The 14246-nt window shown below is 43.2% G+C and overlaps 1 protein-coding gene across 2 annotated transcripts in view; it reads right to left on the bottom strand.

Annotated features, from left to right (window-relative positions):
- The window catches only part of LOC109300706 (ubiquitin carboxyl-terminal hydrolase 12), a 53213-nt gene that overhangs the window by 17265 nt on the left and 21702 nt on the right, over positions 1-14246 (bottom strand). For both annotated transcript variants that reach the window (XM_019521495.1, XM_019521493.1), the window contains exon 2: positions 4956-5036. In XM_019521495.1, the coding sequence (XP_019377040.1) occupies positions 4956-5036 (81 nt within the window). The remainder of the gene's footprint in view (positions 1-4955; positions 5037-14246) is intronic.

The raw sequence follows: 14246 nt of genomic DNA, 5'->3' as shown, positions 1-14246 counted from the left end.
AAAGCCATTTTCTGAGGCCCACGGTGCTGCAACAGGAAATGAAAGTAAACACTGTTTACTTTCGTTCCCCCCCCTTGTCCCTCCCCCAGCCCCTCAGCAGCTTCCTCATGGCTGCTGAAGGGCTGGGGAAGGGACAAGGTTCCCACACACACTGCGTCAGCCTGACATTGCCGATGCAGTGCGGCTCCTCCCCTCCTCCCACCCTCCCTCATTTGCATGCCAGCTCCTCCCCTCCCCCACACTGCAGGGTTTGTTCCTAGCCCTGCCCCTCCTATACTCATTTGCATACTGGCCCCGCCCTGCGCCAGTCGCCACCGGCCGGAGCAGGTTGCAGTGCAGCCAGCGGGCAGGCGCAGTGGGCATGGATGCTGACGTGGAGGAAAGCTGCAGCCAGGCCTGCGGGAGATGCTGCTGCTGCTGTGGCTGTCAGGGCGGGAAGCTGGTGCTGCTCACGCCTCCCCACATCCCTCCACGCCCACAGACATAGTGCTGGGGTGGTGAGTTGCAGGCCTCGGGGAGGGAGGGACCCCTGCCGCTTGGGCTCAGGCTGCCCTGAGAGAGAAAGTAGGGGGGTGTCCCTGCACATCCTGCACCCCCCTGTAGAGTCCCCACATGTCCCCCTGGCTGCTGAGCCCAGGTGCGCAGGCGTGGGAGCATCCTCGAGGCCGCCTAGGTGGCAGGGAGGACATGGCAGGGTCAGGCAGCAACCCTTGACCCCTGTGCCCCCAGGCTGAGGCCAGACTGGACAGGCTGCGCGAGCGCCCGCTCCTGCCAGCCCACTGGGTGATAGAAAGTTCATGATCCGGCCCCACATTCAAAAAGGTTGGACACCCCCGGTCTAAAGACATTGGTAGACAAGGTTCTTTGCGTAAATCTTTTATTAGACCAACTCAAATTGTTAGAAAAAGCCTTCTTAGCAGGAAGAGCACAGACCATCTGCAGATGCTTCCTCAGCCTGAAGAAAGGTGTTTGTGCCCGAAAACTTGCTAAGAAGATTTCTTCTAACTATTTGAGTTGATCTAATAAAAGATTTACTCAGAGAGCTTTGTCTTGCCTTCATTGGACACCAAAACCCCTTTTAATACTATTGTACAATATGTCACAGTACATGCATCCTTTTGCAGTGAAACACTGGCAGAAGTATTATGTGGAACTATCTAGAAAGCAGCTGGTTTACATCTGCCTTATCTGAAGGCCATATGTCATTACAGAGAAAAGGACAGTAATGATGGTAAGCAATGTCTTAGATGTAAAGGATCCCAGATTGCTTAACAAGGAGAAACGTTTAACCCATGAAAAGTGGATGCTTTTATACAGCTACATGAAATAGCCGGTTTTTGTTGGTTTGGATTCTTATGTTTATGGTAGCACATGCCATTTATTTTACAATGGCTAGATTGTACAATACTGCTACTGCAAAGAAGCCAGCAGCGATTCCAGGTTTGCCATACCCCAGCATCCTCCTGTAATGAGATGCTGCATCTCAAGAGCATTCTGAGGGAAATATTTTAAACATACAAAATTAACATACAGATGATCTGAGTGTAGAATACTAATAATGACATTAAGTGGTACTCTGAGAACATGGCTACCAGTGCTCACCAGAATTTTATATAATTACTGTAGCAGGGTGATTGAACACTGATAGCCAACTTGCTGAGTGGGCAAATACAAAATCAGAGTTTAATTCATACAGCTCAAAAGGTTACAGCCTTATATACTTTATTCAAACTGAAGCTTATGCAAATATAAAAAAAGGAAACAATGCTTAGAACTGCTATTTACATGACCAAAACAAATGCGCAAGTCAGGCTAAGCCACATCTTTATTAACTGATACACAAGACTGAAAATATATCACATTAGCATAATTTGTGGAAGATACAACTGGCAAGAGTTGCCAGCACCAGTAAGAACAGAGAAATAGGACCTGGAGTAATTAAAAACACTGGCAGAGAAAAAAAACAAGACTCCTCTTAAAAGAACAGGTGAGTAATACTTTCAGAAGAAAAGCAAACTCAGATTAATTTAAAGGAAAGTGGAAACCTAGAAATGAGCTTTGCTGAATGTAGACATGATAGTAGGCACTAAAGTTTGTGTTACAACAAGAAAGCAAACACGCAACTTGGATTTGGACTGTTCACCCACAGGAATCACAAGAGAACGGAATAAATAGACCTTGTGCACACCACTAGCATGAGCACACTGCCTCAATCTGATGCACATTTCCAAGGCATGAAGGTGAAAGGAAGAGAATTTGTTCAAAGAAGAGAAACAAGAATGATAGGAGACTGGGGAAAGAGTAAAAATATGCAGCGTAGTTAGGACAGAAACACAAAAACACCTCATACAGGTCTGCAAACATTTAAAGGATATAAATATCCAGGACAGAAAGAATGAGTTGAACTGAGAGATCCAAAACCAAAAGCAGAATAAGGAAAAACTAACAAAAAAGCTTTGTATGAGCAGGATGTAAAGGGTTGTGTAACTGTAATAGTCTCCTAAGGAATACGGTGAAACAATCAACTTAAAACCAAACCAAACCAAACCTAAACAAACCTACATGTTCCTGCTTTTAAAAATATGCTGTTACTAGCAACTACTTAAGATGATATTGGACAGCTGCCTGGCTGGATGATTATTGGATATTAACATATGAGATATTTTTCCTCCAATCACTTATCTGCCTTTTGTTTGCAGTTTAATTATATTGCATCCAAAAACATGCTGGATACTTCATTAAAGCAAGAGGTACATACCTCAAATATTATATTGAAGCCTCAAAGCCAAAAGTAAAACCAAACCAAGAATGAAATCTTGGCTCCACAGAAGTCACCGACAAAACTCCTACTGACTTCAGCAGGGCCACAATATCACCCCAAGGTCCAAGACCCACAGCTACTGACTTTGTACCTATCTGTATTATAGACTAGCACTCTCCAAAACCAACATTTATATATTATAAATTAGCTGGGTTTCTACTGTTTGGCCAGGTTGACAGCTACCAGCACTCTATCCAAATTTCAATGTTTCTTCTTTCACTATAGAAAAATGTTTTTACAAAGTGACAGCACAGAGAGTTTTTTAAAATGTAGGCAAATGTGATGGGAGAACTCAGGCTAGTAAATAGCTTGAAATTATTTTAACTATTAAAAAAAAAAAAGAAACAATGCCCCCCCCCAAAAAAACCACACAACTCCTTCACTGAAACAAGATTTGTAAAGATATTTAGCTCTCACCTTCTTGAAATTTAATTCAGTTTAAAGTACTTTTACATTTCCCATCATCAAAGGGTTCTCCTAGGCTGCATTTTCAAGACAAAAGTTTTTAAAATTGAAAACGTTATGTTTTAGAAAGGGGGCTAAAACTGATCTGTATCTCTTTGCTGATCTGGCTGATTTCAAAGTATATTGTGAGGGCTGGGAATAACCAGGGAGGAAGAAAATTAGGGTACTGGCAATGGAGTTGGATGGAAAAGTGAGAGCCCAAAGAATTTATGACAGGAAATTAAGTATAGTAATAGTGTGTGTGTGTGTGTGTGTGTGTGTGTGTGTGCGCGCGTGCGCGCGTGTGTGCGCGTGCGTGCGTGTGTGTCCATTATTTTTGTTGTTATTTTTAGAATGCTATTTTTTCTTCAAACTATCCATAGCTTTGCTATTTATGTTGCAATTGAACATGCCTTCCATTTTTCCCATTATGAGACAAATCTCAGCAGGCTTGGGACAGCAGTTAATATGACACGTAAGGAAGATGAGTCAGTGTGTTTAGACTGTTTAGTCTCTGAGAGTATGATCTTCTAGAGACAAAATGAAAATCAATTAAATCAAACTTGGTTGTAGACATGGAGCCTTATACAAACTGTATTTTAATAGGTCCATTAACTGTATTCAAAAATACTTTCAGTTTGTTCTTCAGTTTTGATGTGAAATACCCATTAGTGGCAGAAGGGGTACTTCTGCCTTAAAAATGAATTACACCTAGTGATCATTATATGCGTTTTCATTTCCTATGTCCTGTCATTAATAAAAGGATGCTACAGATCAGGTACAATACTTGCTTTCTCAACCTGAAAGCACTAGTCTGACATCCTAAGCCAGGGGCTGGCAACCTTTCAAGCCATGGACTGGAGCAACCAGGATGCAGTCCAGCACAGATCAGGTGGCTTTGCTGGCATGTCAGCAGCAAGTAGGGTTTGCCTGCACCCACAGCACAGCCAGGCAGCTGGGAGCTGCACTGGTGCCATCACCACTTTCCCCAGCCCCCCTGTTTCTTGGCTGAGGAGTGACTGCAGCTTCCAGCCAGTGGGAAGATACACCCAGGCCAGGCAGCTGTCTACACTGCTGCCACCCTTCCCTCCTCCCCAGCTGCAGCCCGGGCACAGCCAGCCCCAGCTCAGTGCCCCACTGGCTGGAAACTGCACCCATGCTGCAGCCAGAGAAATGGCAGCAGTGCAGTCACAGCCTCTAGTTGCCCAGCTTCAGCCTGGGCAGAGCCAGAGGGCTCTGCAGGCCAGATCCAGTGGCCTGTGAGCTGTGTGTCACCAACCCCTGTCCTAAACAACAAGATTATTATCATGTTGCATTTGTTTCAGAATTCTTAATTTAGTGGCTATATCATAAGTTAGGCCATTTTTAATGTCCAAGATAGATTTTAACATTTCATACATCATTTAATGGACCTTTTCCAGTTCTGATTACTACGATCCTATATTTAAAACATGCTCAAGTCTGAGTCCTTCTCTTAGACTTTTTACTCAAAATACAGCAAAATAAGAACTTAAAATAAATATTTTTAATAATGAAAATATAAAATGTTGCAAGCAGATTACAGATATGTTTAAGTAGATTCTCACTTTGTGCCAAACCTACCCACAGATAAGGTTCTCAAAGAAAATCCAGTCATTTTCTGAAGGACTAAAACAGAAAATAGCATACAAAAAGGTAAAAAGTCACTCACGTTGACCAAGCCAAAATAATGTTCATTCACAGGAAACTGTTCCGGACCAATCTCTTTCTCCAAAGCAGAGGCATTGGCGCCCTAGGAAGAAAAAACTTATGTGACGACAAGAGAAAAATATCTTCAAAAAAACCCTACAAAGAAAGTGGGAACACGGCTATTCATTCTACAATTTTATAGCCTGCATAAGACAGTCATAATATTTAATAATGGTAGATGCAGAGCACTTTTTTTTAAAAATAAAAAAGAGTTCTTCAGCCTGTAGCTTGGATTTCAACCTTCAATGAATACCATAGAGAGAGAGTTGTTTTACTACATACTATTTTAAATTAAGTAAGAGCTAGCCATTAATCTAGTACCATTATTTATCTAATTAGTAAGTCTCCATTTATCAAAAATTCATTCGCTGTTTCTTTACCAGGTTCAAAGGAGAATAGGAAAGTAACTGAGTATGTGCTTTTACAGACAAATAAATTGAACTATATTACCATCTGCTAGAATGTCAAAATTGAACTGTGACAAATTTGAACAGTACAGAGAACTTGGTGGACTCCTGAACACTAATTCAAACACTGACTTAGTGCACAGTGATGTGTGGTGGGAGGAATGAAAATCAGTAACAACAAACATTTTGGTTCAGATAGGAGTTGTTGGAAATAATGTAATATTAATACATAAAACCCAAACAACTATGATGTGGCAGCCAACTCCAGTAGGGTAAGTTACCAGGACTACTGCTCTGATGCACAAACGCAAATAATAGTTCATAAATAAGGGAAGAATTGAAAAAGCAAACAGGAAAGTGTTATTCCTTTAGCAACTTTTTAAAATGCTCATTTTGAGCATTTCCAAGTTATTGCATGATTTGTTGTAGCATTAAACTCATGAGAGCTCTCTGTATAAGTTACCATTTTAATATGCAACAGCTGTAGCTGACATTTTAAGCTAACATGGAAAAAATAATCTGAGAAATCTGAAAGTTTCAACAGTATTACCAAACAGTGTATCCATGTGAATAAGTATACAACAGTACCTATATGGCACTTTATGTGGGTTTAGGGCCTAAGACACTATTAGCAGTTAGCTGTCCAACTCCCAACAGAGCAATATAGTACAACATCCTATTTTTAATTCATCTTGCTTCCAGTTAAAGACTCAATTTTATAAACACAGCCCAATGTTGCACTAAAAAATACATTTCACACGAGATGAAGTCTACACATACTAGTCAAACTAAGGGATTTTGATATTTATTTTGGGGGGAAGGGGGAAGTGTACTCCAGAACTGGGGTGCCTTGAGATTTTTGGGGAATCTCAAAGAACTGAGACATGCTGTGGGATGCCACACATTAGCACTATTAGGCTTATACGCATAATTCATAAGATAAACACAGATTTCAAATAGAAACCATTGTTGTAGTCTTTCTGAATTCTTTACAAAAGAAAAACTCTTTTATTTTTTAATTACAAAAACTAAGGGTAAAAACTAAGAGTGGGTATTTGCTAAGGGGTGCCTCAAGTATATCTAGGGACGTCTTGAGTCTAAAAAGGTTGAGAACCACTGAATTAAGGGGATCTCAGAGTAACCGTTGTCACCTAAGAATGTCATTTAAATTTAGTGACGCATGTGCTAGAAAAACAAACAAGGAACCCAAAATAAATTAGCTTGTAGATAAATTAAAAACAGACTTGAGGACAGGAAGACGTCTAGGCAAAAAAGGATGCCAAGAGAGAAAACAGTTCTTTAAGTAAAGGAGTAGGCCTTGCAGGAAAGGGAAGTGTATTTGACACTTGCCAGAAGTCAAATTACAAAAAATCTGAATTCCCAGAGTATATTATCCGTGAAAACGTACGTAAAGCATTGATAGTCAAAAACTGCTCCTGTAAGGCTGCCAGGGACCCATTTCAAGTCTTGTGTGAACAGCCTATTTATAGCTTTAGCATTTTTAAGGCATCTGAATCACTAAGAAAAAGTATTTTACCCGTCTCTTTTTAAAATATAAAGACACTTCCAACAGGTCTTGAGGACTCATAAAAGTCTCTTTACATCTTTTCACTGCTGCACCAGTTTAAAAAAATAAATTAAAAATTTTGGATTTCTAGACAATATTTTAACAGATGCACAACTGACTAATCACATACAAGAAATCAGGAACTGCAAAAGTTGATGTTTCAACACAAATACCTATTTGGTCGTTTTTGCTCATGCTTTTCTTGAAAATGTATGACATAGGGCAAACTGTAAGCAAGACAGGTGGGCGGAGAAAAAAAATAGGGTTGTACATCTTTTGTACCTGTATGTTATATGACAGAGGCTTGCCCTTACCCCCAAGCTTATATTTTCTGCTTATGTTTATATGTTAATTGTTATTTTTCCTGGCAAGTAGTATAGGCAATTGGAAAATGGGCAAGATTAAAACAAACAGACTAGGTCAGAAAAACATTGCTGGTAGAAGTTACTATTATCTGGACTGCTTAAACCATCCTTTGGTTTTGTTAACCTGCTCCTCATATAAGGGAAAGAAAGTTCATACACAGTATGTCCCTACAGGCATGATACAAATCCTCCAGTAAAACCACAAACAGTAGATTTGCATTTCTTCTTATTCCCAAGTTAAAATAATGCCCCACACATCTCCTTAGGCCTTACTGATATATCAAAAAGCAGCAAACACACTACACAACCCATTGCTTTCAGTGGAAGCTCACCTGTCAAGGTGACCTGGGAAGAATTTTTTCATTTGATTGGGTTCTGTACCATCTAGACAGAAACCTGAAGTGGTTTCCTGTTTGCTCTCGCTCAGAAATTCTGAAATGTCAGAGACATTACATCTGCTCTTTCTTCCTGGCTTTCCTCTGCAACCTCTGAGGAAATCATAGACAGCTCTTAATATTCAAATTATGGAGCAAGAGTACTAACACTTTATCCAACATGACAGACTTTTTAAAGAGCTTCTCTAACTTCAACAAAATATTGTTTTAGTCAAGTTTAAAATTAAGTCTGACTATAAATAGCCAGTTGTTCAGTTGCAACACTTGCTCTGGTCACCATTTCACTGATTCTTCAATTACTGAAGACTTCCAGTCTAGAGATGATCCAACATTTCTAACGGTAAAAAAAGGAAAACCCCCTCCTAGCTCTCTCATTTTTAGGCTTTATACATAAATCCTAAAGTATCAAAAAAGCATTTTCCCCACTTCACAACTTTCTCTATGTATTTGTTGTAATTTTCTCCATACTCCAATGCCTTGTTACTGTGTCCTCATTCTCTGCTTCAAGTTTTTTCTCATGACATCTTACATGCCTCTAACCTCTCTTCTCCATCTGTTGGTTCCTTCTCCCCTATATCTTTCACCGGACTATCTAACTGTCTCTTGTACAGCCATATCTTCATGTCATGTCATGTCATTTGGAGTATGAGTGCCTAGTAACTTAAGTTCACTGTTGTTCAGCATTGCAAAGTCCTCCCCATCTCTTTCCCTCCAGCTTGTAATGTTTTGGGATGAATGAGTAAATATCATAAACATTTTTATTATCAATCACTAGGATAAATGAAAGGCAAGAAGATTTTGCAGTTGGGCTGATGCAGCTTGTTATAAAAAATAGAAAGCATACTAGAAAAGGGCCTAATTTAACTGGAGGAATAGAAGCTCTGTAGTCAGATCTTGTTCTCTGCACTCAATGACCTAGGGAACGACCTAGATAAAAAGACAGAAAGGAATCATGAGACCAGAGCAGCAGATGATCTTCTGTAATTTGGCTGATAAATAGCTAAGAAAGCTAAGCATTGAGAGATTTATAAGTGATTCTCCCTGCTCATGTGTGGGGCCAACAGATATAAGATCTTTAGCCCGTGTTCCTGTCATTGAAACAGAAAATTAAATAAGGTATTGCTGAGCAAATGTGTCAAAGCCCAGCATTTTGTTCCAAAAACTAATCTGCAACAGTCATGAGTGAAACAGGGTTGTACAAGATGCCAAGATGTTTACACTAAACATTTCAGCATGTTAGGATATATAACTATGCACAGTAAACAAGCAGGTGCAAGAAAACTGTGTTATTAAAACACATTGCTTCCGAAAGATCAAGATGATAGTAACAGTCTGCCCCCGTGAGGTTAGGCTTTGAGTGCAGAGATTGTTGTCATTACTTCAAAGTTTGCAAATTAATTCTATTGTCATATGACATTTCAGGTTGCTTAAAAATAGCCCAATTGCTCCTGCTCATATTGTTTGTGGCTTAATTAACCTCAATTAGTGTAACAATGTTATAAATTCGAATAAACCCTCTTTAACATGAGTGGATAACAAATTGAAATGCCACACACTGCCGCCATCATCCCACTATATTAATCAGCTTTAAAAAATTGATCTGATCTGAAGGAGCAGAGATACTCATGTTCAGTGTCAGTTAAAGGAGTAGGCAGAGATTCCCCTCTCCCCCACACACTAGAAAAACTAAAGGTATCCAGAAATTTAGAACTGTACTATGAAATGTTAAGCAAGAACATACCAAAAAAAAAAAAGTAAAATAAGATCAAGTGTAATTAAAGAGACAGGACAAGGATATGTACTGGCAAAAGTTAAAATATTTCTAAAAATCAGGCAATGGAAAAATAATACCAATGCAAAGAGAGAACTAACAAAACATACTCTACTTGTTCAGACCATCTGGCATACAATGTTATACCTCTACATAGTCAGCTCCTATATGTTTAAGATCAGCTCTTAACTAATGCCATTTGGTATGGCAGCTGTAAGCCTGATGAATCACATCACCTGGCACAGTAAGATTCCAAATACTGGACACCTGATACATCAAGTTTTGTGGTATATACGATTTATTTTTTTAAAAATCTCTGATGTGGAACAGATTTAAAAAGCTCATTTAAAATGAGAGGCAAGAATTCTTGTGGGTACTTTTACTGGACCAACCGTATGGCTGGAACAGACATGGTTGTCTATCCCAACTGTACAGCTGGTTTGCATCAATGGTTTCAGTGAAATGATTTGAGTCTGCCATATGGATTTGACTTGAGGAACAGGCCTATGGCAGTCAGATACAACAGACGAAGGAATAGGAGTGGATAGTGCTAAGTGAAGATCAAGAGTGATAGCTGCAGATTTTTTCACCAAAAAAGGAGAATTATTGCTCAGTGCCCTGTAAGAGGGATGCCTTTCTGCAAGACACGTACATTCCTGGAAGATGTGCTCCCCGAATGGCGATGTACTTATACTGGCTAGCAGCTTTATACTTTCTCAACATTCAGTACACATTTATTCAACCATTTCTGACCATTCAGTGGCACCAATACCCATTTTGATAAATCACAGAATTTCACCAAATTTTATTTTTACATAAGAGGAAACTAGAGGTGCACCGATATATCAGTTGCCTATCAAACTGACACTGGTAAATGAGGAAATGACATTATTGACTACCAGCCTTTTTTGGCCATTGTAGTTGAAATGTTTATTGATAATTATGCCTTCTGGCCAGAGCCCAGGACACCTGGGTTCCCTCTTCCCCGTGGGGACAGGGCTCCCAGATGCCTGGGTTCCCTTTTCAGGTGGGCAGCATTTCTAGCCTGCAAGGGGTCCTGCTTGGGGCTGCTGGGAGTAAGACACAGGGGGTTCCATGTGCATGTGTGAGGCCACATGCATGCATGTGGCCAGGAATACAGTTGAGCACCGTGGAGAGCAGCTCTTTGCAGGTAAGTCTGAGGAGGAGAAGGGGCATGGGGAAGGGAAGGGGCAGGGGGTGGTGGGACAGATCGAGGCCCCCACAGCAAGGGAAGGAGTGGGACAGGGTCTGAGGGCGTTGCCCAGCCAAGATGTGCGTGAGACTCAGGGCTGCAGTGAGGGGCAGGATGAAGTCATGGGCAGCTCATCCAGAAGATGTGGGGAGGGGGTGGCTCCCAACCACTGTGCACTAGGCCTGTGTGAAGCGGAAAGTATTTGCTTCAGGATTCAGTGATTTGGAAGGACAGTGATTTGATTTGCTGATTTGAATCACTGTCCCAATTCGATTCTGATGAATCTAAAGATATCTGGCACCAAATCTTACTTGGCCATAGACTATACAGGCAGGCAGTGTTGGTGGGAGCAGCCGGACGAACCCCAGCTTGAGCCAGCAGTCTCAGAAAAAAAGGTAGCTTGTTCAGCTCTTCCGCCACCAGGGCGAGGCAGGCAGTGCTGGAAGCCCCGGGAGAAGCTTCAGGAGCTGGAAGGAACAATCAGGGAGCTGGGGGATCAAACTGGGAGAAGACCCTGTTCGTTTCCTCCAGCTCCCAATCACTCCCCCTCAGCCTGCGTGGCTTCTCCCGGGGCTGCCAGCACTGCCTGCCTTGCCCTGGTGGGGGTGGAGGGAGGGCAGCTGAACAAACAGCCAGACAAGCTGCAGCTTCTCCCGGGCCTGCTGGCTCAAGCTGGGGCTTGTCTGGCTGCTCCCTCAACTGCTCCCGCCGGCACTGGCTAGTGCCTGCACAAAAAGTCTATGGCTGAATCTCCAAATCGATTCGGAGGCTTCTGATTCAACTCAGAAAGATTAAGGGGTCTCCTGATTTGATTCAGAGATTCAGCCACTGAATCGGGCCAAATCTCTGTCAAATCTAATCAGCTACCGTAGCTTTGCTCAACCCTACTGTGCACATACCCTGGGGGATGCACTGGGTGGGGAGTATGCTCCCCCCAGATTTGTGCACAGGACAAATGCGGGCTGCTCACTGTGGGCTCGGGGCTATCTGCTCTGCTGCCTTTGCCTCAAGAGCCCCACACTAGCCATGCACCTCCTGCCCACCTAGCGGCAGTGGGCGCAGCAAGTTGTTCCCCCCCACTGCTGGGCGGGCAAGGGCATGCAGCTGGCACGGGGCTCCCAGGGCAAAGGGAGCAGAGCTGAGAGCCCTGAGCCCCCAGAGAGCAGCTCACATCCGCCCTCGCTCCACTTGGGTCTGCTCTGCTTAAATGCGTCTCCACACTTAAAAACGGTGGTAGCAGTGCTTGAACTAAAACTCATTCAATGAGCTTTAGTTCAAGCACACCTGCTGCTGCAACATTGATTAATGTGACAGGTGACTGCTGAAGCACAGCAAAAAAAACCTCCAAAACATTTATGTTTGGTTTCTACGGTGGTTATCAGATTGGCATTGGACAATATGGTTGGTTAATAATCAGATATCTGTATTGGCCAAGAAAATCTTTAATTGGTGCATCCCTGTAGCAAACTATGAAAAGAAATAATGTAAACGCTTGCTAACCAAGAAAACAGGGAACCCTTAAGTATTTAAATATGATAGGCTTAAAACAAGCAGCTTTTATGAGGAGTACCCTTACTTTTATGAGATTGATGGCTTACTACAGGACCGTAATATAGGTCTTTGCACATTATCACAGTCTCCATTTTAATATGGACTGCAATTCGAATGTGTGTAACAGTGCTCACAAAGAAGGATATTTGCTAAGAATAAAGATATCACTCAATAGGGTATTTCATTATTTTTCTGCACTGTCTCCATGTCTTCCATTGTGAAATTTGGAGATTTTCTTTCTTTTCTAATAACAAAAATTCCCAAGACAGATTCATTCCACATTGTGACAACTGTGGAATTTTACTGCAATGTTAAATGAGTCAGAGTTTGCAGTGTTTTTTAAAGCATACAGACAACTGTAAGCATTCAATAAAATCAATAACTGACAGCAGCCAGAAGCACTGCAGCAGTGCAACCACAGCACATTTCCCTTGGCCATATCTGACCCCCAGGGAATTAGCTATAAGTATTAACTAAGTGCTGGAAAATGCCTAAGTACATTAGAGAGTGTTAAGACAACATGGGAAACATCTTGATTTAATGTTACTTCTTTCTAAAACATTTGTGTGGTTAGTACCATGGGATTACTGTTGATCACAGTTTCAGCTGATCATGGCATTAAGACAGAATACAGAACTCAGTTCCATATTCGAGAGAGAAATGAGTGGACTGTTTTGGGTTGGGTTTTTTTTAAATTTTACACAGTAAAGAAAAAAGTGCTCTCAAGTGATCTTCTCTCGTTTTTAAACTGTTCACTAAATTAACCCAATTTACCAAATAAACAGATTTGACATCTAAGGACACATCTAATCCCCTAAAACAGGGGTGGGCAAAATATGGCCCAAGGGTCTTTGTCTGGCCTGCAGCGGGGCCCTTGGTACCACCTGGCCCAGGCACCATCCAGCCATGGTGCATCCTGCCACCCCCTGGGCACGTGGCAGGGCTGGGGTGGCTCTGCATCGAGAATGCCTTTCTAGGCAGCCCAGGCAGTGGTGGCTCCTTCTGGCTGCCACCACCCCTGGCCCCAGCCCCATGGTACCAGTGGGGACCCCTGTGCATAGCTCCGCCCTGCCCCAAGCCTACTCCGGACTCACCTGAGCTGAGCAGCAGTGGCAGCCAGGCAGAAACTGTTACTCAGCACAGGGGAAAAGCAGCCCTTCCCCCTTGCCACTGCAGCCGCCCGGAACCCATGCCAGGCTGCCCTGTGTCTCCGCCACCATCACTGCCGCCTCTGGGCTGCTCAGTGGGACAGTGGTGACACTGCAGAACAGCATGGGCTCTGGGTGGCTGCAGCAGGAAGAGCCCAACAGGGGCGAGGGGGAGGGGCCACTTTTCCCCAACACTGAGCGACAGTTTCTACCCAGCTGTCATTGTTGCTCAGCGCAGGTGAGTCTGAGGCAGGTGCGGGATGGACCAGGTTGGGACTATGCGTGCAGATCCCCACCAGTACTGCAGGGCTGGGACCAGCAGTGGCAGCTGGAAGGAGCCACCGCTGCCTGGGCTGCCTAGGGAAGGCAGTCTAGCCGCAGAGACATCCCAGCCCCGCTGCGTTCCCATGGGGTGGCAGGACACGCCACAGGCAGGCAGTGCAGAACAGGAGCGCAGCAGGCTGGGGTCAGGACTGTACGCACAGGTGGTCCAACTGATCCACTCCTGCCGGGGTCGGTCCAGAGCGGGCATGGGGCAGGGCTGAGACTGTGTTGTTGGCAGTGGTGGGGAGGCGCGACAGGGTGCGCAGGCTCTGGGCTTTTGAGGGGTGGGTGCTGACCAGCTCAGGGGGATGCACACAGAGAGGTCCCATGCAGACCCCACCATACCCACAAACCACCCCCACAAACCTCACAACCACACCCTCCCCCACACAATCAAACACCCCACAAACACCACACCCACCCACACCCTCCTCCTTCCCAAACACACATCCATGTACCTCTGGGGGGGGAAGTTCCACTCACTACTATGAGCATACACCTCACACACACAC

The sequence above is a fragment of the Gavialis gangeticus genome, unplaced genomic scaffold, assembly GCF_001723915.1.
Source record: "Gavialis gangeticus isolate Ggan-Ray unplaced genomic scaffold, GavGan_comp1, whole genome shotgun sequence".
Classification (NCBI taxonomy): domain Eukaryota; kingdom Metazoa; phylum Chordata; order Crocodylia; family Gavialidae; genus Gavialis; species Gavialis gangeticus.
Note: the sequence above shows the minus strand (reverse complement) of the source record. Positions and strands in the feature narration are given on the sequence as shown.